The sequence below is a fragment of the Tachysurus vachellii genome, chromosome 4 (assembly GCF_030014155.1).
Source record: "Tachysurus vachellii isolate PV-2020 chromosome 4, HZAU_Pvac_v1, whole genome shotgun sequence".
Lineage (NCBI taxonomy): Eukaryota > Metazoa > Chordata > Actinopteri > Siluriformes > Bagridae > Tachysurus > Tachysurus vachellii.
Window position 1 is genome coordinate 30,619,493 of NC_083463.1, and position 21,432 is coordinate 30,640,924.

Below are 21,432 nucleotides of genomic sequence, written 5' to 3' on the forward strand. Positions count from 1 at the left end.
TGCACATGCACTTCAACAGGTTTCAACAAGCCGATCTTACCACCAAGTTCCCGATCACCATGACCATCATGAAGACGATGAGGCACATGGTCTGGCCCGCAACCTCCATGCAGTCCCACATGGTCTCGATCCACTCGCCACACAGCACCCGGAACACGATGAGGAACGAGTGGAAGAAGTCCACCATGTGCCAACGTGGCAGCGTGCAGTTCTCGGAAATCTTGCACACACAGTCGCGGTAACTTTTCCCGAACAGCTGCATTCCCACCACAGCGAAGATGAAGACGATGATGGCCAGGACTAAGGTCAGGTTGCCCAGAGCACCTACTGAGTTCCCAATGATCTTGATCAGCATATTCAGAGTGGGCCATGACTTGGCCAGCTTGAACACTCGCAGCTGAAGGACAGAGAAACGTAAGGAAACATTTACACGAAACCGCTGTCTATCATCAGGTGCGAAAGTTTACACGCCCTTTAGCTCGGTTTGACTGTACCCCTATTTCTCAGATTATCTACAGTACCAGAAGTTAATGATGAATTTTATAGAACTTGGTTCTGGCTCACCAGGGATTTGTGATACTGTTCTCAAAAGTTTTTGCACCCTACATTAAGGGTAAAATAAAGAAAACTGATCACATGCTGACATCTGAGTCAAAGACTCAGATGTGTGAGAAGTTCACAAGGAGTCACATGACCTAAAATAAAAATGACTTTTTACTCAGAGAGAAAGGAATAAAAAGATAAAGAGTTCGGTGACATCCGTTATTTTTTGAAATGGAAGAAACTCACATGAAGAAAAAGAACTAAAACAGAAAAGAAAAAAGAGCAACCAGGAAACGATCTAAATAAAATGTTCTACACAATCAGTTCCTATCTTCTTAAGCATGTGGCTGTTTCTACCCCTTGTGACAATGAAGGATCTGTTTGGTTTCGTTTACCGAAATCACCTTTTTGGTGACTTTCACAGTGCTTGCGGTGTAATTTAAAAACACACTCACACACCAGACTCACAATAAATTAAAGCTAACGGAAAGGTAATTAGCGTCATGTCTTAGTCATCAGCTTCATCTGTTCCTCTTCAGCAATGAGGTTGGCATTAAGAGAACAAATTTCAGTGTACACGACGAAGGTCTTCCTCACCAGTCGGAATGATCTGAGCACAGAAAGCCCCTCCACATTCGCCAGGCCCAGCTCCATCAGGCTTAAACTCACGATGATGCCATCAAAGATGTTCCAGCCCTCCTGGAAGTAGTAGTAGGGGTCCAGGGCAATGACCTTTAGACACATCTCAGCTGTAAAGATCCCTGTGAATACCTGCACACACAAATACACACTCTGTTCGGCTCCACGTACACAAGCGACATTGTGGATAGAGAGAAGAGTAAACAGTACACAGAGATCTATATAAAAAAAAAAACAGCATCATCTTTGTTTTCTAAAGCTTAAATTACAAATGATATTTGATCTTTTTGTCTCCAAACATTTCCTCACCAGGTTTCCGACCGACAGCACGTCGTTGAACTCCTTAGTCATGGGGTAGTGCTCCATGGCCATGAAGAGGGTGTTGAGGACGATGCAGATGGTGATGGCCAGATCTACGAACGGATCCATGACCACCATGTTGACAATCTCCTTCACTTTCAGCCACTGGGGGCAGCAGTCCCATATCAGGAAGTTGTTGGCAAATTTGTACCAGCAGGGGGGGCACTTCTGCCTCGACTCCTCCAGCTCTGCACCCAGGATATGAAAATTGAGGAGGTGACAATAGACTTATTCATGGAACATTCAAGAGAAAAAAAAACTGACTACAGTGTCATTGTGTGTGTGTGTGTGTGTGTGTGTGTGTGTGTGTGTGGTGTGTTTGTGTATGTCATACCCTCCATAGTGTTTGTGAGAATACTGGCTACACTCATAGCTCTTTTCCTAGCTGCAGCGTCATCCAGGTAATCAGAAGCTTGGTGTGACCCAGACCTCTTCTTACAGACCTCTGACTCAGTGGTCGTTCCCTGGAGCAGAGAGAGAGAGAGAGAGAGAGAGAGAGAGAGAGAGAGATGAGGGCTGATAGAACATTGATATCCATTCATCTTCATCTTTATTTACATTGTAGAGCAATATAACTGTGGAGAGAATGTTGAATATGAGCATTCATGTTTAAATCTCTGAGAAGATGTCAGATGCACTAACGTTCACATATCCGAGATGTACCTCGGGAAGCAATCGGCCAATCGGTGAAGTTGGCACAGAGGCTCCGCCCACCAATGACACCACCCCGTTACAGTCAACAGTACAGTGCATTTTCCCGTTTGCCGGAAGCACGATCCGTGGAGCGGCGAGGCTACACTGACTGACCGTCGAGTTCCTCCTCTCGATCCGCCGAGGTACGAAGAGCGAGCCTCGTCTGCTGTCGCTGTCCTCAAAAGTGCTGTGCTCATCATCTGCAAAATCGTTCTCTGAGCCAAAGTCCCGAGCTCGGCCGCGGAAACTAAACAAACTCGCACGGCTGTTCCTCCTCGGAGAGAAGATCGATCCACGTATGCTGAGAAGAGACTGAACAAGAGAGAGAGAGAGAGAGAGAGAGAGAGAGAGAGAGAGAGAGAGAGAGAGAGCGAGAGAGAGAGAAAATGTTTATTATAATTATTATATAACAATGTTAATAACTGATAAACAAAGGGTTGGAATCTAAAATGTTAACTACACATATAAAGTTGTTTATGTTTTACTATAGTTCTGATTGGTCAGATTCAAGGCTAATCGCAGGTTTATATTAAAGCACTTGTTCTAATATCTTATTGTTTCTATAGCAACAACGTACACCATTGTCAGTTTTTAATCAAGGTTCGAAAAAAAAAAAAAAAAACACACCATCATGCCACAGGGACAGAACAGGAAGTCACCTGATTCGGGGTGGAGCACTTCTTCTCGTACGACAGCCTGTTGGCATCTATAGAGAAGCGAAAGCCCGAACGGCGGATGCTGTCTTCTGACTCGGATTTGTGAAACTTCTCCTGGTCGGCTTTCTCCTCCTCTTCCTCCTCCTCCCTCTGTTTCCTCTTCTTGCGCCTGTTGCGTCGCTCCTTGGCGCTCTTCGAGGACAGTCTGGAGCCCCCGGAGGAGCTTTCCTCAGACAGGCCACCCCTGCCGCTGTACTCTCCGCTCTCTGTCGCTGCTGCCGCGGCAACCTGCTGACCAATCACAGCACAGGCATTGTTGTCAGGGACAACCGAAGATAGACTTAGTTTCGGCTGGTAGAGTGGGAGAAAAATAAATAAATAATGAATTAAATAATTCAGGGATGGCAAATAGAAAAGAAAGAGTGTGAAAATATGCGAGTCCTGAAGCCATTTGATTGCACAATTGTTTTAAGGCTGCCCGTTTGTTTGGAGCACGATGCTCTCAAACCCATGAGTCACAGATTGATTATAAGTGACATCATTGTTCTCTCACTCCGTGTGGAGAGGAGAGGAGAGGAGAGAGTTAGAGACATGAGAGGAGAGGAGAGGAGAGGAGAGGAGAGGAGAGGAGAGGAGAAGAGAGGAGAGGAGAGGAGAGGAGAGGAGAAGAGAGGAGAGGAGAAGAGAGGGTTAGAGACATGAGAGGAGAGGAAAGGAGAGGAGAGGAGAGGAGAGGAGAAGAGAGGAGAGGAGAAGAGAGGAGAGGGTAGGAGAGAGGAGAGGAGAAGAGAGGAGAGGGTTAGAGACATGAGAGGAGAGGAGAGGAGAGGAGAGGAGAGGAGAGGAGAGGAGAGGAGAGGAGAGGAGAGGAGAGGAGAGGAGAGAGTTAGAGACATGAGAGGAGAGGAGAGGAGAGCAGAGAGTTAGAGACATGAGCAGAAGAGAGGAGAGGAGAGGAGAGGAGAGGAGAGGAGAGGAGAGGAGAGGAGAGGAGAGGAGAGCAGAGAGTTAGAGACATGAGAGGAGAGGAAAGGAGAGGAGAGGAGAGAAGAGAGGAGAGGAGAAGAGAGGAGAGGGTTAGAGACATGAGAGGAGAGGAGAGGAGAGGAGAGGAGAGGAGAGGAGAGAGTTAGAGACATGAGAGGAGAGAGTTAGAGACATGAGAGGAGAGGAGAGGAGATTTAGAGACATGAGAGGAGAGGAGAGGAGATTTAGAGACATGAGAGGAGAGGAGAGGAGAGAGTTAGAGAAATGAGCAGAGAGGAGAGGAGATGAGAGAGTTAGAGACATGAGAGGAGAGGAGAGGAGAGGAGAGGAGAGGAGAGAGTTAGAGACATGAGAGGAGAGGAGAGGAGAGGAGAGGAGAGAGTTAGAGAAATGAGCAGAGAGGAGAGGAGATGAGAGAGTTAGAGACATGAGCAGAAGAGAGGAGAGGAGAGGAGAGAGTTAGAGACATGAGAGGAGAGGAGAGAGTTAGAGACATGAGAGGAGAGGAGAGGAGAGAGTTAGAGACAGGAGAGGAGAGGAGAGAAGAGAGTTGGAGAGGAGAAGAGAGGAGAGGAGAGGAGAGAGTTAGAGACATGAGCAGAAGAGAGGAGAGGAGAGGAGAGAGTTAGAGACATGAGCGGAAGAGAGGAGAGGAGAGGAGAGGAGAGGAGAGGAGAGAGTTAGAGATATGAGCAGAGAGGAGAGGAGAGGAGAGGAGAGGAGAGGAGAGGAGAGGAGAGGAGAGAGTTAGAGATATGAGCAGAGAGGAGAGGAGAGGAGAGGAGAGGAGAGGAGAGGAGAGGAGAGGAGAGGAGAGGAGAGGAGAGAGTTAGAGATATGAGCAGAGAGGAGAGGAGAGGAGAGGAGAGGAGAGGAGAGGAGAGGAGAGGAGAGGAGAGGAGAGGAGAGAGTACTACATACTATACATACCACATACTATTCATGTGTCTGCATATAAACCTGATCACTGACACACAGACATCTCTAACTGCCATCATTATTAACACCAGCTTTATAAACCTTATAAACTACACATACACACACAGCCTCCATTTTACCATCCTTCATGTCTCTCTCTCTCTCTCTCTCTCTCTCACTGTTACCCTGTATGGGTTATCTGCTGTGGTTTCCATGGTAACAGGGGAACATTAGCCACACCAGAGAAACTCGACGGAAAAAGAGGAGGAATGAAAGATGAAATAATGAACATGCAGAAGGATAAGAGGAAAAAGACAATTTGAACAGTGAAAATCTATAAATAGACAAAATGTGTGTGTGTGCGTGTGTGTGTGCGCGTGTGTGCGTGTGCATGTGCGTGTGTGTTTTAACATCTCTGATTGTAGGTGTGGTCATTTTTTCTTTCTTAATGTGTGTGTGTGTGTATATTTACCTGCGCCTCCTCCTGCTGTCTCTTCAGCTGCTCCAGCATGGCCTGAAACTCCTCCTCTTTCTGCTGCGCCTCCTCGATGGTGGCCTGGTTCTGCTCATCATACGCCATGGCCACTACAGCCAGGATCAAGTTCACCAGGTAGAACGAACCCAGAAAGATCACCAGCACAAAGAAGATCATGTAGGGCTTTCCAGCAGCACGCAGCGTCTGTGACACAACACACACACACACACACACAAACACACCATGTAAAGGATCACTGAATATTATCTTGTCTTTCGTTAGCACTTTTCTGGTCACAAGCTACAGAATCTTGAATCCGACCCCTGATCTTCTCCCCTCGTATCCCCTCGATGAAAAGAGAATGTTCACCTGCTGATAGAGATTCTCCCAGAAGTCCTGTGTCATGAGACGAAAGAGGGAAAGGAAGGCCCAGCTGAACGTGTCGAAGCTCGTGTAGCCGTAATCGGGGTTACGCCCTGCCTTTATACACACAAATCCTTCAGGACACTGCCTGCAGAGGACACACACACTCATCATGTTTACCTAATGCCATACAATCACTACTTTAGCAATCAAAGGAGCAGAACACACAGTTCAATTTGACTAAAGCTACTGTTTCATTCACTCTTGAATTTTTTCTTCCAAAGCCACACCCCCTAAAAATAGAGCTACAGTTTAAATTTTTTTTCCCCCCAAATAACACTGGGGGCACAAACTTTTGCACATATTTCATATTTGTAAATGTTAAACGGACAAATTGACAGATTTTTTTTTTTACCCTGCATCACTGCCATTTCCACACAGCAAGGCATCTTTGCGGCTGGGAAGATAATAATAATTATCTGTGGGAAAAGAGGACAACAGAAAATGAATGGCCATACACACACACACACACACACACACACACACACACACACAGACACACACAAAATGTTTTTGGACTGCAAGCTCTAGCTCTTAGCCAGTGTATCTGTGTTTAAACTAAGTTTGACCTTTGAACCATATGAGTTATGAGCTCTGTCCCTGGGGCAGAGAGGTCTTTCACACACACACACACACATACACACACACACACACACACGCTTCGAGCACACAGTGACTCATCTCATGGACCACTGGTGGATCACCTGGAGGTCCTTTTATGTCATCACACATCTAACAACACTTATAGTAGCAACAGTGTTACATATTTAACCCAAATATGCAGTCAATATATGTTCAGAGACTATAGAACACACACACACACACACACAAAAACACACAGCGTGAGCATGATGCTGTGTAAAACAACGTCGCTCTCTGTATCTTTTTAGCATCCGTCTGTATTTGTATTCAAATTTCAGCTCAAAGTGGGTGTGTTTCAACTCAAAGTGGGTGGGGTCTACAGCATGGGATTGTGAGTTCTGCCTCTGACAGTTTCTCACCCTCCAACTACACAGCTCTAAATCATAACTGGCCTCAGATGAAGACTTTTGATTTTCATTTCCGGTCACAATCTATCCACCTGATTTACACCACAACACATCGACCAGGTAGCTACTAAGGATGAAGGAGCCTTGATGGACTCCTCAACATTCTGAAACATAAACCTCCTCTCATTCGTCCCACTCACTCTTGTCGTTGATGTACTCGGTCCAGTTGAACGTGTTGGTGATGTTGAGCAGATCGAAGCCTGTGCTGCTGTTGAACTCTGAGGTGAGGTTCGTCTCGGTAGAGTTCTGTGTGTCGTTCCACTGAGGAACCCTCACACACTTCTGACGCAGGTTTCCCATGAACAGCTGCAGGCCGATCAGCGCAAACACGCTCAGGCAGAAGATGGTCAGGATCATTACATCCGACAGCTTCTTTACTGACTGGATCAAAGCACCCACAATGGTCTTCAGGCCTGCAGGGACACACAACATGGGTCACACACACACACACACACATACACACACACACAGAAACCCTCACACACATGTTTTAAAGGAATACGCCAGTGTCTTTTTATATCTATCCACAGCATATATTGCGTGCGTGTGTGTGTGTGTGTGTGTGTGTGTGTGTGATCGCTGTACGCAAAATTCACTTATAATCTCAGGGTCTAAGGGCAGTTCTTGTTGCAGCTGATAAACAAATAATTACTTATTTTTTTGCAGGCTTTAATGAAAAGAAAAGCTGTGATACTTCATAATAATTCCTGAGTGATGAGACACTTTTCTAAAAAAAAAAAAAGGAGAAAAGACTAAACAGTATCTAGATCATTCATTTCTTTTGGCATTTTTTTTGGTTTTTGAAAGACTTTTAGTATGAATTTCTCTCTTCTATTAAGTATAATTAGATACAGAAGCTTTGAGTTTTATGGTTATGTTTATAAATGTTCAACAGCTGCCCTTGAGTTCGAGATGAATTGGGATTAAAGTCTCTGTTCTCTTCTAAGCAGACAGAAACGTTGATTAAACGTTGATTAAATGTTACAGGTAGAGTGGTCTGAGCTGGGGTTGAACAACCCTGGAGTATTCCTTTAATTTCTTTTGCTTGATCCCAACAGATTTATATTTAGCTACGTCGATCTGAATATAAATCCTTCTGCAGATGGGGCAGCTGGTTCAGTCCTTATCTTATTAAACACTTTTCCAGTTTAGTCATCTAGGAACTAGCTGCACATTAGCAACATGATTCGCCCTGGTGTTTGTGAAGCTGATGGACGTTATATGTGCGCATGCATATTCCTGAGTCTGACCACATTCTCCTGACTCTGACAGCACTTCATGACCGGAGTGGTTACAGAAGTCATGGAGCGGTCGTAGTACATCGTTAGCTGAGCAGGTTAATTGCTGGTCAGCGATGGTACTGCAGCATGTTATTGCATTAGTATCACATTTTATATTTAGGCACATGCTTTGACAGACTGCGTGTTAAAAACATTAAAACATGCAGTGGACATGTGCAATAGTGTGTTGTATATATTGAATTGTGTGTGTGTGTGTATGTGTGTGTGTGTATGTGTGTGTATGTGTGTGTGTCATGGCAATGAGCTGCCATGCTTCACACTCACACAACACCAAATCAAACAGACCGGCGACGGAGCGCATGCACACAAAACTCAAACAGGAGACGTACACAAGAAAGGAGAGCAGAGAAGAGCAGAGAAGAGAAGAGAAAAAGAGAATGAAAGAAGAAGAGGAGAAGAGAAGTCCTCCAAATGTCACACTGTAGCCTTTAGCAATGTCTCATGCAAAACAATAACACAAATTAAAAAGGCCTGTCTATTCCCCAAGACATGGAGATCTGTGGGAATAACAGTGCCACGTCTAACAGAAGGAGGAAGAAACACTACAGAATGTTTTCTACAAAAGCCTGGAATCCTTTTGTCCCCGTTTGTTTTGTTTCCATGTGAATGGATTCCTGCTTTTCTCGAGCCGCTAGGAGCGACATAATGAGTGAGCGAGGCCAGCGGAGGAGGGGGATGGCGTGAGCGACAGTTGGGATGGACAGAGAGGCAGCCTCTGGCCTTGAGCTGGGGGCTGGTTACTGGGAAGTCAGAAGTGGGAACTAGATCTCACCTGGGATCACTGAAATTGTTTTGAGTGCTCGCAGAACCCTGAAGGTTCTCAGTGCAGAGACATTGCCCAGATCCACAAATTCAGTTACATATCTGTAAGGAGGGTAGGGACAGAAGAGGGAGGGAGGGAGGGAGGGAGGATCACACAAACACACACACACACACAAACACACACGCACATTAGGACGGGACAAGGCAGCATAAGAGGGAAAACGTTGCACATGGACGCACATCTGACTGACACCGTGTGCATGTACATTCACACACACACGCAAATAGGAGGCATGCGCACGCCAACACACGCATACACACACACGCACACACACACACACCCCTTACCTGGGATAACTGAGATTGTTTTCAACGCTCTGAGCACTCTGAAAGTGCGCAAAGCTGATACATTGCCTAGGTTTACAAACTCAGTTACATACCTGTAGGATCAAATAGAGAGTTACCACAGGGAACATATACACACACACACACACACACACACGCAGACACACACACATCTATACACACACAGGCCACACATACCACACACACTCATGGTCGCACATGGCATCGCTAAGGCAACAGGCAAAATCTTTTATCTTAAAACTCTTGACAGGACGAGTTTGAAAAAAGTTAACACACAATAAACGATCTGCCAAAGACGTTTGGTGTCTGATGTTAACAACAAGCTAACAAAGCTAACAACGCTAACAAATGAGATGATGCAATTCCTATTTTTCATCAAAGATTCTTAAGTTAAACAGTAAAATATCTATAATGAATGACTTAAAACAGAACAGAGATTAGCTTCAAGATGGCTGCTATGACTGTTTATTTAGCTCTGTGACTTCTAGAAAACTATCTATCTATGCTAGCATGCTATTACCATGGTTACATTGCAATGGTTTAAGTTCCAGATTGATCAAAATTTAATTTTCTTTTTTTTTTTCTGCCTGAGTTTCTTCACTGCATCAATTTTTAGCTTTTAACCACCAAAGGTTAGAATAGCTTTAAAATATAAATAACAAATGCGTCTGAGGTAATTCTGAGGTAAATAAATGTAACAAACAGACATGACACTAAGAGAAAAGATTCTTGTAGACTAAACATTGCTAATAAAACCTCTGACCTCTGTGTTTCAAAATGGCCACCATGTCATTTTTTTATAGCTACTAGTGTGTCAGGAATCTCCTAAATAAGCTATTTATAATGTTTTTTTATTATAATTTATTATAACAAGCTAACATTAAACAACTATTAGCCACCGTTAAAGCTTGTCAGCCTGCTAGTCTCTATTGTTTTAAGTTGTAAACAAATCCATATTCTGATCATTTTTCCATCAAGCACTCTTAAATTCTTGATACAGGACGAAAAACTAGTTGTATACGCTAAAATGTGATTACTTTGAGTTATCGATTTCAAAATGAGCAGAATTGCTGTATTTTTCATGCCTGAATACATACAGTAATCTGCTTTGTTATTGTTTTGAGTCTCTGATTAATAAAAGTTCCGTATTTTGAATAGGTGAGGCTGTGTATTTAGCCTGCAAAAATGCTTTCATACCGAATTTAGCAATTAGCAACAAATATCTTTAATCATGACTACGCCATTTATTTAGAAATTAAAATTTTTATAATATTGTCTGTTAAATGCTTTTGAATGCTTACTGTGTTATCTGTGGCTAGTTTCTGGTAGTAATTTATGCTAGTAGGTGATTACTGTTTCAAAATAAGCTAAATATGGCTATATCACTTACTAGAAATTATTATTTTGATTAGATTTTCTGTTCTTAAATGATTATGAGGAATGACTTAAGATAAAAGACAAATTCAAGATGGCTGCCGTGACTATTTTTTAGCTGTGGAACATCCTCCTTTTTATCCTCTTGTAAAAAAAAAAAAGTTTATTAGTCAATTTATTTTCTAGGTGAACAAACCAGATCTAAGCTACAACTGAAATTAGCTTCAAGATAAAATTAGCTTCATGTTAGTTACTATGACACTATGTTTTTAACTCTGTAATGACATTTTTGTCCACCTTCATTGACTACAGCGTGTTATACAGAGCCAGAATTCACCAATTGTTTTGAAATGAAACAACTTTCTGTGGTTTGAGAAAAGTCAGCACAATGCTAATCCTGTTAGCTACATCAGACTCCTATCTGTGGTGCAAAACCTGAGAATCAAATATTTCACACTGAACACGTCTTGGCTGATGGAATTTGATTTCTGACCGAATTAATGACATTTATAAGCAAAGTAATGAATAGCATATGCGTAACAGGAAGAGACTGGCAATAAGGACACGCACGCCATGACGATGACGCTGAAGTCCAGCCAGTTCCAGGGGTCTCGCAGAAAGGTGAACTTTCCAACGCAGAAGCCACGAGCCAAGATCTTAATCAGGGACTCGAATGTGTAAATCCCTGTGAACGTGTACCTGTGGAACAATAACACATTTACATACATAGACATGTTAATATTTTTTAAAAATCTAATTAAAGGGGCAATTTGTCACTTTGTGAAAAATTCTCTCTCTCTTTATAGAAGAAAAATGCGACTGGACGGAAAATCGTTCCTCTATTGTTGCGTCCTGATTGGCCTGCAATCCATCCTAAATAGTGTTATTGTGAGATGATGAAATGAAAGAAAAGTAACTGAAATAATACAGTAGAAATGAAAGAAAGAATATTACAAATAAACAAAAGCTCAAATGCGACAAGAAGTTTGTTTATGGAGTCAACGTGCGGAAATAGTCCACGACATCGTGTTTTCTACTATTACATGACATAGGAGTATATACTTTTAATTCAAAACAGAATACTTTTTTATTCAGGGAAAGCCCCGCCTCCAGTTCTAGATGGGGCGGAGTTTATTTTAGGATCAGAAAACCGTGTCAGAAATCTGAACTGAAGAAACCAGCCAAACTAGATGAATCCACTACATGCTAATATTATGAATCACACTTTTTCTGAGATATCTTTTCAATTTTAGATGATTACACGTCTAGAAATACTTTAAAAAAATCACAAACTGCACCTTTAATGTTTCGTTGTAAAGGTAATAATAGACTTACTCCACGTTCTTGGCCCAGTCTGGAGGGTTGCTAAGTGTCATGAAGGCGCAGTTAGTCAGGATGGTGCACATGATCACAAAACTGAACATCGTCGACAGTGGTCAAGGAGCGTACATTTTACACACACACACACACACACACACACAAACCCACACACATGAACACCCGGGATGCTCTGTATTGTGCTAATGAAGGATATGAATGCACCAGCACTTTAATGGAGATCCTCCTCAGAAGGTTGAACGGACTCAGAAAGTAGAGGGCAGGCGTGGCATTGAAACGGAATATCGCCTTCCCACGATTCAATACTATAAAGGTCTGGAACGAGCAGAGAGAGTCAAGAGAAATGCAGTTAATACCTCGCTCCTGGTCACAGTTTAGAGCTTCTACAGATATAATGAAAATAAAACCCTTCATTTATCCTACTGAGGTCATTTCACCTGAACCTGAATTCTTCCATATTGGAATATATTGGGTTGGAAAAGTTTCCAGGCAGTAGAATCACCTCATAACGATGCGGAATAAAAGCGGCTTATATTCATAATTGTTGTGAAAATTTCATTGGAGAAAAAAAAATAAACCCTGCAGGTTAAGCAGAGAGATTAAACAAGACAATCAAGACACGAATGAAGCTTTCTTTCCCCTGTTTGATGGTTTTTTTGGAAAACCCAAAAACATTGTAATGTTGAACCAAACAGCAGGTTGGTTTCCTCTAATACAAAAAATATATAAATGAAAATAAAATAAAATTAAATAAAATAAGTAAAAAATAAATAATAAAAGCTTTACTCTTAACTCAAGTCTTATTCGTCCCTTTTTTTTAAACGTTTATTTAACACCATGCATCAACATTGTGCACTTTTCTACTGCTTGATATTTCAAATCGGTCAAATTCAGGTCAAATTTATTCGAATATCTAAACTTACAAAGATGAATTTTAGCGTCGTCAAATTCCACGTCTGTCTTTAAAGCAGCGTGATTCGAGTTTTACTTTCTGGTGAATCATCTTGAAAAATATTATTCCCCATAAATATCTGTCTATTTCTGCTATTTTTGAATTTCCTCCTTACTGCTTTGTCCATTCCTAATATTCCTTCCGTCTTTTCATCCCTCTGTTCTGTCATCCATCACTCCCTTGCTCTTTCGCCTCTTTCACTCTACTGCTTGATCCTTTCATTCCTTTTCAGCTAATCTTTCTTTTTCCTTGTTTCCCTTTCCCAACTTCTTTTCCTTCCCCCTTTTATCTCTAAATGTTCCTCTATATTTCCTTTCCCTGCTCTCTATCCTCTCCTCACCCATATCCACCATGTATCATTCTATCCTTTCATTCCTTTACCATCCTTCCCTGTAGCCTTTGCTCCTTTCTGACCTCTTAAATTTCTTCCATTTTCTTTCTATCCCCATGCTTCCCTTCCTTCATATTCATCCATACATCACTTCCCTGTTCCTTTACTCTTTCATTTCCATGGTCAATCTTTCTATCCCTGCCAGATTTTTATCTTTTTTTTTCTCCTATCTTGCTCCTACTGCTTCCCTTCCTTTCCAATTCCAATCCGGTCTTATTCCCATGTCCTTCTACAGCTCTTTCCTGGCCATTCCCTCCCTCTTTATTGTTCCCTCCCTCCCTCCATCTCTCCTTCTGTCCCCACTCTCATACTGTCTGGTTGCTGTAGTAGGGGTCCAAGTCCTCCAGCGGTACGGACACCAGTCCAGGAGGGATGTCCCCGTAGATGAAGGGCAGGGATTTCCCTGCCTCCAGGTCGCTGTTGGGCTTGGGTCCGTTCTCGTCATCTTCATCGCTGCGCCTCTCGCTTTTGGACCTCTGGGCTTCCTCAGCGATGCGCCGCTCGATAGCAGCGAGCGATTCTGGCCTGAAGGGCTGGAAGCTGTCAGGTCCGGGAGGAACGAGCAGCTGGGCAGCCATATTGACATCCTGCTCCTGGATCCGGACCAGCTAGCCTACGGTCACACCGGGAGCTGAAATAAAAACAGTATCGCTGATTAAGATTTTTTTATTTTTAATGTGTTGGGTATTTATTCTTCACCACGAAAGACGCAAGATGAACTAGCTAGTGGGTTAGTTAGCTAAAACACAGCTTAGAATACAAAAACAGCACAGCCTTCATTATGAATTGTTGATCAATGAGTATTTTATTATCTAATTTTTGTATCTGCTCCAAAACTACCAACAGATTCTGATTGCAAGCAGATGCTCCAGATGACCTGATCTCCACCAGAGATCCACAGAAACCTCAAGTTATGTCCCTCTATCATGAGACTACGTAATAGTACAAAGTCCAAAACGAATCATCAGACAAATATAAAGAAATGCTCTTCACTACCTCTCGCTACTTATTGGCTTTTTAAGCAGTTCTTTTGTGTGTGACGTTTCTGACCCGGCTTATGAGGTTCCGTATGCGGTCGGATTTCCTTCCAGTTTGCCTGACACAAGGCTGACTGCAGAAGCGACCTTCAGATTATTAAGTATCTTCTTCTCTGCCGGCTCAGTCACTACACACTGTATCTGTAACTTTCACACAGTGCTAATATTTTATCTAGTCGTCTCGATTGATTTTTAGCTTGTTCAAGCCACAAGGACGCAGCATACTTACCGCTATCGCTGACATTTGTATCGTCCTGTCTGTGTGAACGTGATCAGAAGAAACCGTTAACAAAACGTGTTCATAAAAAAAAAATCAAACACACACTCGTGGTTTAAAGCATTTTTACATCATAAATCCTTGAGCGATTCCTTGAGCACGAAAAATCTCATCAGGAGAGATGAGACATGAAGAATTTACGGGTGAATCCAGAAGCGGACACCGAGAGACAGCGAGGTCAGCAAAATTACGTGATGAAACATCTCTTGACGTATCGTCTGCAAAACTCTTGAACCTGCACGGACATCGTTCCAGAAAAAAAAACATCTCTGTGTGATAATGTGTCCGAATGATGACATTTATTCGTGATTGAGTGTCCTGTCTCTGGTTCAGAGGATGTGGATAGAGTGCATTAACGTGTGTGGATGCAGAATCGTGCGGGAATAAACGATAGAAAAACAGTGAGATACAGAGTTAGAGGGACAGACTGAGAGAGTGAGATAGAGTGAGAGAGAGACCGAGTGAAAAATAGTGAGATACAGAGTGAGAGAGACAGACTGAGAGAGTGAGACAGAGAGAGAGAGAGAGAGAGAGAGAGAGAGAGAGAGAGAGAGAGAGAGAGAGAGAGACAGACAGAGAGAGACAGAGCGAGAGAGAGACCGAGTGATAAAGAGTGAGATACAGAGTGTGAGAGAGAGAGAGAGAGAGAGAGAGAGAGAGAGAGAGAGAGAGAGATAAAGAGTGAGATACAGAGTGAGAGAGACAGACTGAGAGAGAGAGAGAGAGAGAGAGAGAGAGAGAGAGAGAGAGAGAGAGAGAGAGAGAGAGAGAGTGAAAAAGAGTGAGATACAGACTGAGAGAGACAGACTGAGAGAGAGAGAGAGAGAGAGAGAGAGAGAGAGAGAGAGAGAGAGAGAGAGAGAGAGAGAGAGTGAGTGAAAAAGAGTGAGATACAGAGTGAGAGAGACAGACTGAGAGAGAGAGAGAGAGAGAGAGAGAGAGAGAGAGAGAGAGAGAGAGAGAGTGAAAAAGAGTGAGATACAGAGTGAGAGAGACAGACTGAGAGTAATGGCAGACTTAACTGACATAGCAGACGTAACTGACATAGCAGACGTAACTGACATAGCAGACGTAACTGACATAGCAGACTTAAGTGACATAGCAGACGTAACTGACATAGCAGACTTAACTGACATAGCAGACTTAAGTGACATAGCAGACTTAATATGACCAAATAATCATGTTATTTTTGCTCCACAAACAGAAACAGGCCCAGAAGAAGCCCCATGTACTGACAGCTCCTCGTGTAACTGACAATCTAACACGGCTTCGCTTCATCTTATTAATCTGACCAGCTTTCATAGTTTCACTGTGCGCCGATGATGTCGCTAACAACAAGCTGTTTTAGCAGCACGTCCAGTCAAATCAGTGGAACCAACTGCAGTATAACGGTAAATAAAGGAGTGTTAGCACCAAGCGCTTGTAGTATAAGAGGAATAAAACCCTTCACACCAATATGACTGAGCGGTTTATTCTTGAAGTAACGTAACACTGTCTGCTTAATTGCTGCGATATTAAATTGAAACAATCCTCCGCTCGCTGCGGATCAGAAATGCCGGACGTGAAATGCCGCTTTTAAAAGGTCGTGTCCAGCTGCATGGAGTTATTAGTGCTATTTTTCCGTGATCAATGAGTCGACAGCAGACGGGTGTAAATGTCTTTGATCTACGTCACTCCTGGGACGTCTCTCTGACTCACAGATCCACCAGACCCCGCTTCAGAGTGGCAGAACAATGCTCCTGTCTAATATGAGCTCAGCAGAGAGAGAACATACAGTGTGTGTGTGTTTGTGTGTGTGTGTGTGTGTGTCTGTGTGTGTCTTCTCGTCTCTCCCTCTACAGCGCCTCAGCGCCGCCCAAGCGGTGCAGCATGTTCCCTTTTGAGAAGGCAGTCACAAACAACTCGATCACACACACACACTAACACACACACACACACACACGGGGTTTACAGTGTCCAACCCCCCACCCTGAGACAAACCCCAAGAGAGCCATTACACAGAACGCCACGTCTCTGCACATCATCTCCACCACGGCCTCAACACACCTTTTAGAGAGAGACACAGACATCAGGGAATACCAAAAACTGTGTTTCATTATGTTTGCGTTTCTGCTCTAACAATGACGTGGAGTGACTTCGCTGTTGCTCCTGCTTTCCTTCTTTAAATCTGGATTTTCAAAAAAACAAGTCAAAGGGCAACTGAGGTTATCTACGATTACATTTTTAAATAAATGGAGCTGTTGATGTTGATATTAGAATTAATTTCAGTTCAATTGAATTTTTTTATAGCACTTTGAACAATGGGAAATGTCTCAAAGCAGCTTTCCAGGAATAAAACAACGTGTACGTGATTTAATCCTTAAAATTCAGTTTATCCCTAATGAGCGAGCCATTGGCGATTACGCTGAGGAAAAACTCCTTGAGACGATATGAGGAAGAAACCTTGACGGGAACCAATCTCCAGGAACCTCAACCTCATCTGGGTGACACTTGAGAGTGGGATTAGAATCTCCTCCCAAGCATTAGCAAAAGACAAATGACTGCATTAATCTCAAGCCCAGAATGCAATCAGTGGCTTCTTGAAGACTTGCTCCTTCCAATCTTGTCAAGTTTTATCAACAAAATCTTTTTTTTTAGCTATACTTAGAACCCTTAGACCCTTAAAAGAACCTGTGAGGAACCTTTTTTTTTTCTAGTGTGCTTAAGACTAACAAACGCACCGGTGTCACCTTTTAACCTCACATTTAACCCTTAAACGTTTCGATTTTTTTTTGTTGATTTTTGATTGATTTGTATTGTATTTATACCGTGTGCAACACGGTGGCTTAGTGTTTAGCACGTTCGCCTCACACCTCCAGGGTTGGGGTTCGATTCCAACTTCCACCTTGTGTGTGTGGAGTTTGCATGTTCTCCCCTTGCCTCGGGGGTTTCCTCCGGGTACTCCGGTTTCCTCCCCCGGTCCAAAGACATGCATGGTAGGTTGATTGGCATCTCTGTAAAATTGTCCCTAATGTGTGATTGCGTGAGTGAATGAGTGTGTGTGTGTGTGTGCACTGCGATGGGTTGGCACTCCGTCCAGGGTGTATCCTGCCTTGATGCCCGATGACGCCTGAGATAGGCACAGGCTCCCCGTGACCCGAGGTAGTTCGGATAAGCGGTAGAAGATGAATGAATGAATATTTGCAAACGAGTGATTTTTGTTGTTTTGTTTGTTTTTCCTGTATTTTTTAAGTGGAGCACTTAATCGTTTTGAAGCGTAGTAGCTTTTAAAGAAATCAAAATATCAATGTCAGCTGGTGCTTAAGGATTCAGTGTCGATCTACTTGGGTATTCGAAAAGAAATTGTGGTATTAAGTGGAATCTCTAAACCTTGAATGGATGTGAACCAAAAAAATATAAAATAAAAAAATCTAGAAACACAAATTTAAAGTTTAAAATAACCTGCATCCAACCTGGGCTATAAAACTGTTCTGTTAATGATCCCCCACATTCTAGAACCCATCAATACATCCTGCTAAACATTCTAGACTCAACGGTTTACAGTAGGAGTTCAGATCCCCTTATTCGTATACCTGAGTACAATTGAGCAAACAGTCGACAATGATTGACTCAACCGTTCTAGAACCGCCAAGCAAACTGGCCGAAGGCTCCATAGTAATAGAGTCCTTCGTTCTAGAACCCACATGAACATCCTGCTGAACATTCTGGAATTGGTAGTGATTGGTTTAATCTGAGAGAACCTGCAGCAGCACTAGATTTGATCCATAATTATAAATTAATTATTTAAAAAAACTATTTGGTACATTCTTTCATGAAATAAAACTAGAATTCATTTGCGTGTTTTCCAACCAACCCCAGAAACAGCTCACTATATGTGGACTAAATATCAGTTATTCAACATTCCCATATCATCTCATATTTTGTCTTTCAACTAAACAAGCCATTTAGCATCTTATATCATGGCTCGTTTTGCCTTTAGGCTTTCTTTTGTCCATCCAGGGAACGATGGAACGATTCCAGACTTTTTAAAAGAATTCCGCTACAAAGAAAAGAAGCACATGAACACAGTTAAACTGATCTGCTCAGTCTTATGGAAAAGAACCTAGAAGTTTTCCCTCTTAGTCTCTTCATCAAGCTTAGATCCCTTAACTATTTAAATACAACAATATTTAAAGCAGATGAGGTTTAAAAACAACTTCCCATGCAATCATGTGCCATATGATACTGAGCACACAAGCAGCATTCAGTGTTGGCTTTAAACGTGACTTTGTCTGGAATCTCATATTTACACAGGACTGCAAATCTGAGTGTGTGTGTTTGTGTGTGTGTGGATGTGGGTGTATGCGTAGGCATGGGAATGTGGACTAGGAAATATTTAAACTGCCTGCAATGAGAAGATAGAGTCCAATACCATAGTGGATTTTGTCTGAACAGAAGAAAAATTCCCTGCTTTTTCTTTTCTTACAGTTCCATCACTTCACTGCTCCAGAATGGAATTGAAAATATCAGCCAAGAATCCTTATAGTGATAGAACTCAAATGCCCCCCCCCATGCATTCCACCAGATCTTCATTAGCATTCACACAAATCCAACTGAATATTCTCTCCTCTCGATCCAACCGTCATATATTTTCAAATCAATTTTATTTCTATGGAACGTTATCAGCACACGTTGTCCCAAAGCAGCCTTACTGAAAAGCTCCCTGAGAAGACAGGAGGAAGAAACTTTGATAGTAACCAGACAAAAGGAATCCATCCTCTTTATACTATATGTTGTAATGCTATATATAATTCATTCATTCATTCATTCATTTTCTACCGCTTATCCAAACTTCTCGGGTCACGGGGAGCCTGTGCCTATCTCAGGCGTCATCGGGCATCAAGGCAGGTTACACCCTGGACGGAGTGCCAACCCATCGCAGGGCACACACACACACTCTCATTCACTCACAAACGCACACACTACGGACAATTTTTTATTTTTTTTTACCATGCATGTCTTTGGACCAGGGGAGGAAACCAGAGTACCCGGAGGAATCCCCCGAGGCACGGGGAGAACATGCAAACTCCACACACACAAGGCGGAGGCGGGAATCGAACCCCCAACCCTGGAGGTGTGAGGCGAACGTGCTAACAACTAAGCCACCGTGCCCCCCTACTATACATTAATTATTATTAATTATTAAATACTATACTATTAATCTGACTATAATTTGTACATGAAGCAACACAAGAGTCATTTGGCCAGAGTTTAGAAAATGCTGCATCTTTCAATGTGATATATATAAATCAGGGGTTTGAGGTCCTGCGCTCTGATTTTAAACATTTTTGCTTTTAAATGGTGTTTTAAACATCAACCAAGCATTCTAAAACCATTACAGCACTAACTTTATCTTTTAAGAAATAAAGCATCTTAACTTATGATGATATTGACATTGATATATATCTTTCGTCCATTCGTTCATTTTGAGTTAGAGCTTTAACCTGGTCAGGGTCACACTGGACACATAGCTGACCATGGAAACACTGAATCCACACACATCATTACTCACACCTGGGGATAATTTATCATGGACAGTCCACCTCGGATATCAGCATGTTTTTAGGAGGTGGTGGGCAGTAACCAGAGAACCCTGGGAAGATCTACACCGAACCTTTAAGTCTTTATATAATCTTTAACCTCTTAAAAATCCAAATGTTGAAATAAAATAATATTAAATGACATTTTTGACTTGTAGTTTCAACGTAAAAACTGTTTGGTTACATGATTTATACGCACGTGAAGCGTAAAAAATGCTGGACTTCCGGGTGCTGACCGTCAAATGTCAAAAAGGCGGCTGTCCGCGGTGCTGAAACGCAGGTGCACGCGCGTCCTACTGTATGGCACGTCGCCGTGAACGTTAACGCCACGTGTCGTGCGCTTGTTTTCATGGCAGACACATTTTGTCACGGATAATAAAATGATAAGACGTGTGTGTTATCTCTCTCTCTCTCTCTATCTCTCTCTCTCTTACACACACACACACACACACACACCCTTTAAATGTCGCCTATGATTTAGACTACATCGTGAGCGCCGTGATGAATTCTAAAGGTCGCTATTAACGCAGCTAAGTAAAGTATCGCAGTTATAGTGCTATAAGTATAATCAGTAATATATTATGTAATAGAGACATGAAATGATATGCAGAGGTAAAGCTGAAATGATAAATCGAGGATCGCTTGTGTTCATCAACAAGTAGGATACAGAAGGTGTGATACAGACGCCAGAAAAAGGCACAAAATATGTTTTGCGTCGGAAATATGCAAATAAGTGACGTGTCTGCGATATCAAACACACCATTATCAGGAAGTAGGGAGTGTGGCTTGTCGATGCCTAAATATCCGTCGTCAATATGGGTACTGGACAAGGTCACCTAAGAGCGCGTGCCTCTCACGAAACATCCGGTCTCTCCATCCGTTGACCTAACACGTTAAAACACGAACAACATGTCTTTCGTGTGTGCGTGTGTGTGAGTGTGTGTGTGTGTGTTTAGTAGGCAGGTAAGGCCCTACCTTCACTGCCACGGCTTCGTGTCGGAACGCACGGGCGCAGCAGCTATCGCCATGTTGACGTCTCTGTTCATTTCCAACCCGCAGAAGGAGAAATAAAAGCCTGTATTTTTTGCTGTCTCGCTTCTTCTTTTTTTTTTTTTTTACTTTTTTTTTTTTTTACCAGCAGTCCGTTTTCTTCGCACACGCACAGACGCGCGCGCGAGAACGTCACAGATTCTCCTCTTTTGCAAACATCATCTTCGTTAGTAAACCATCCACCGTTCGCTCGCACCCCAAGCTTCGCGACACTTCGAGCTCGAGACCGAGATTGATGTAAGCAGTCGCACCGGAAAGGGTT

The 21,432-nt window shown here is 42.7% G+C and overlaps 1 protein-coding gene across 1 annotated transcript in view; it reads right to left on the reverse strand.

Moving 5' to 3' along the window:
- Positions 1-21,214, reverse strand: part of scn1lab (sodium channel, voltage-gated, type I like, alpha b) — a 37,456-nt gene extending 16,242 nt beyond the window's left edge. The window contains exons 1-16 of the mRNA XM_060868881.1: positions 21,096-21,214; positions 13,539-13,858; positions 12,081-12,199; positions 11,882-11,971; positions 11,117-11,245; positions 9,155-9,246; positions 6,884-7,156; positions 6,050-6,113; positions 5,641-5,782; positions 5,269-5,475; positions 2,895-3,182; positions 2,206-2,547; positions 1,877-2,006; positions 1,492-1,730; positions 1,141-1,314; positions 41-397 (exon numbers count right to left, since the gene is read on the reverse strand). Of these exons, the coding sequence (XP_060724864.1) occupies positions 41-397; positions 1,141-1,314; positions 1,492-1,730; positions 1,877-2,006; positions 2,206-2,547; positions 2,895-3,182; positions 5,269-5,475; positions 5,641-5,782; positions 6,050-6,113; positions 6,884-7,156; positions 9,155-9,246; positions 11,117-11,245; positions 11,882-11,971; positions 12,081-12,199; positions 13,539-13,805 (2,913 nt within the window). The 5' untranslated portion in view covers positions 13,806-13,858; positions 21,096-21,214. The remainder of the gene's footprint in view (positions 1-40; positions 398-1,140; positions 1,315-1,491; positions 1,731-1,876; positions 2,007-2,205; positions 2,548-2,894; positions 3,183-5,268; positions 5,476-5,640; positions 5,783-6,049; positions 6,114-6,883; positions 7,157-9,154; positions 9,247-11,116; positions 11,246-11,881; positions 11,972-12,080; positions 12,200-13,538; positions 13,859-21,095) is intronic.
- Between the last annotated feature and the right edge of the window lie 218 nt (positions 21,215-21,432).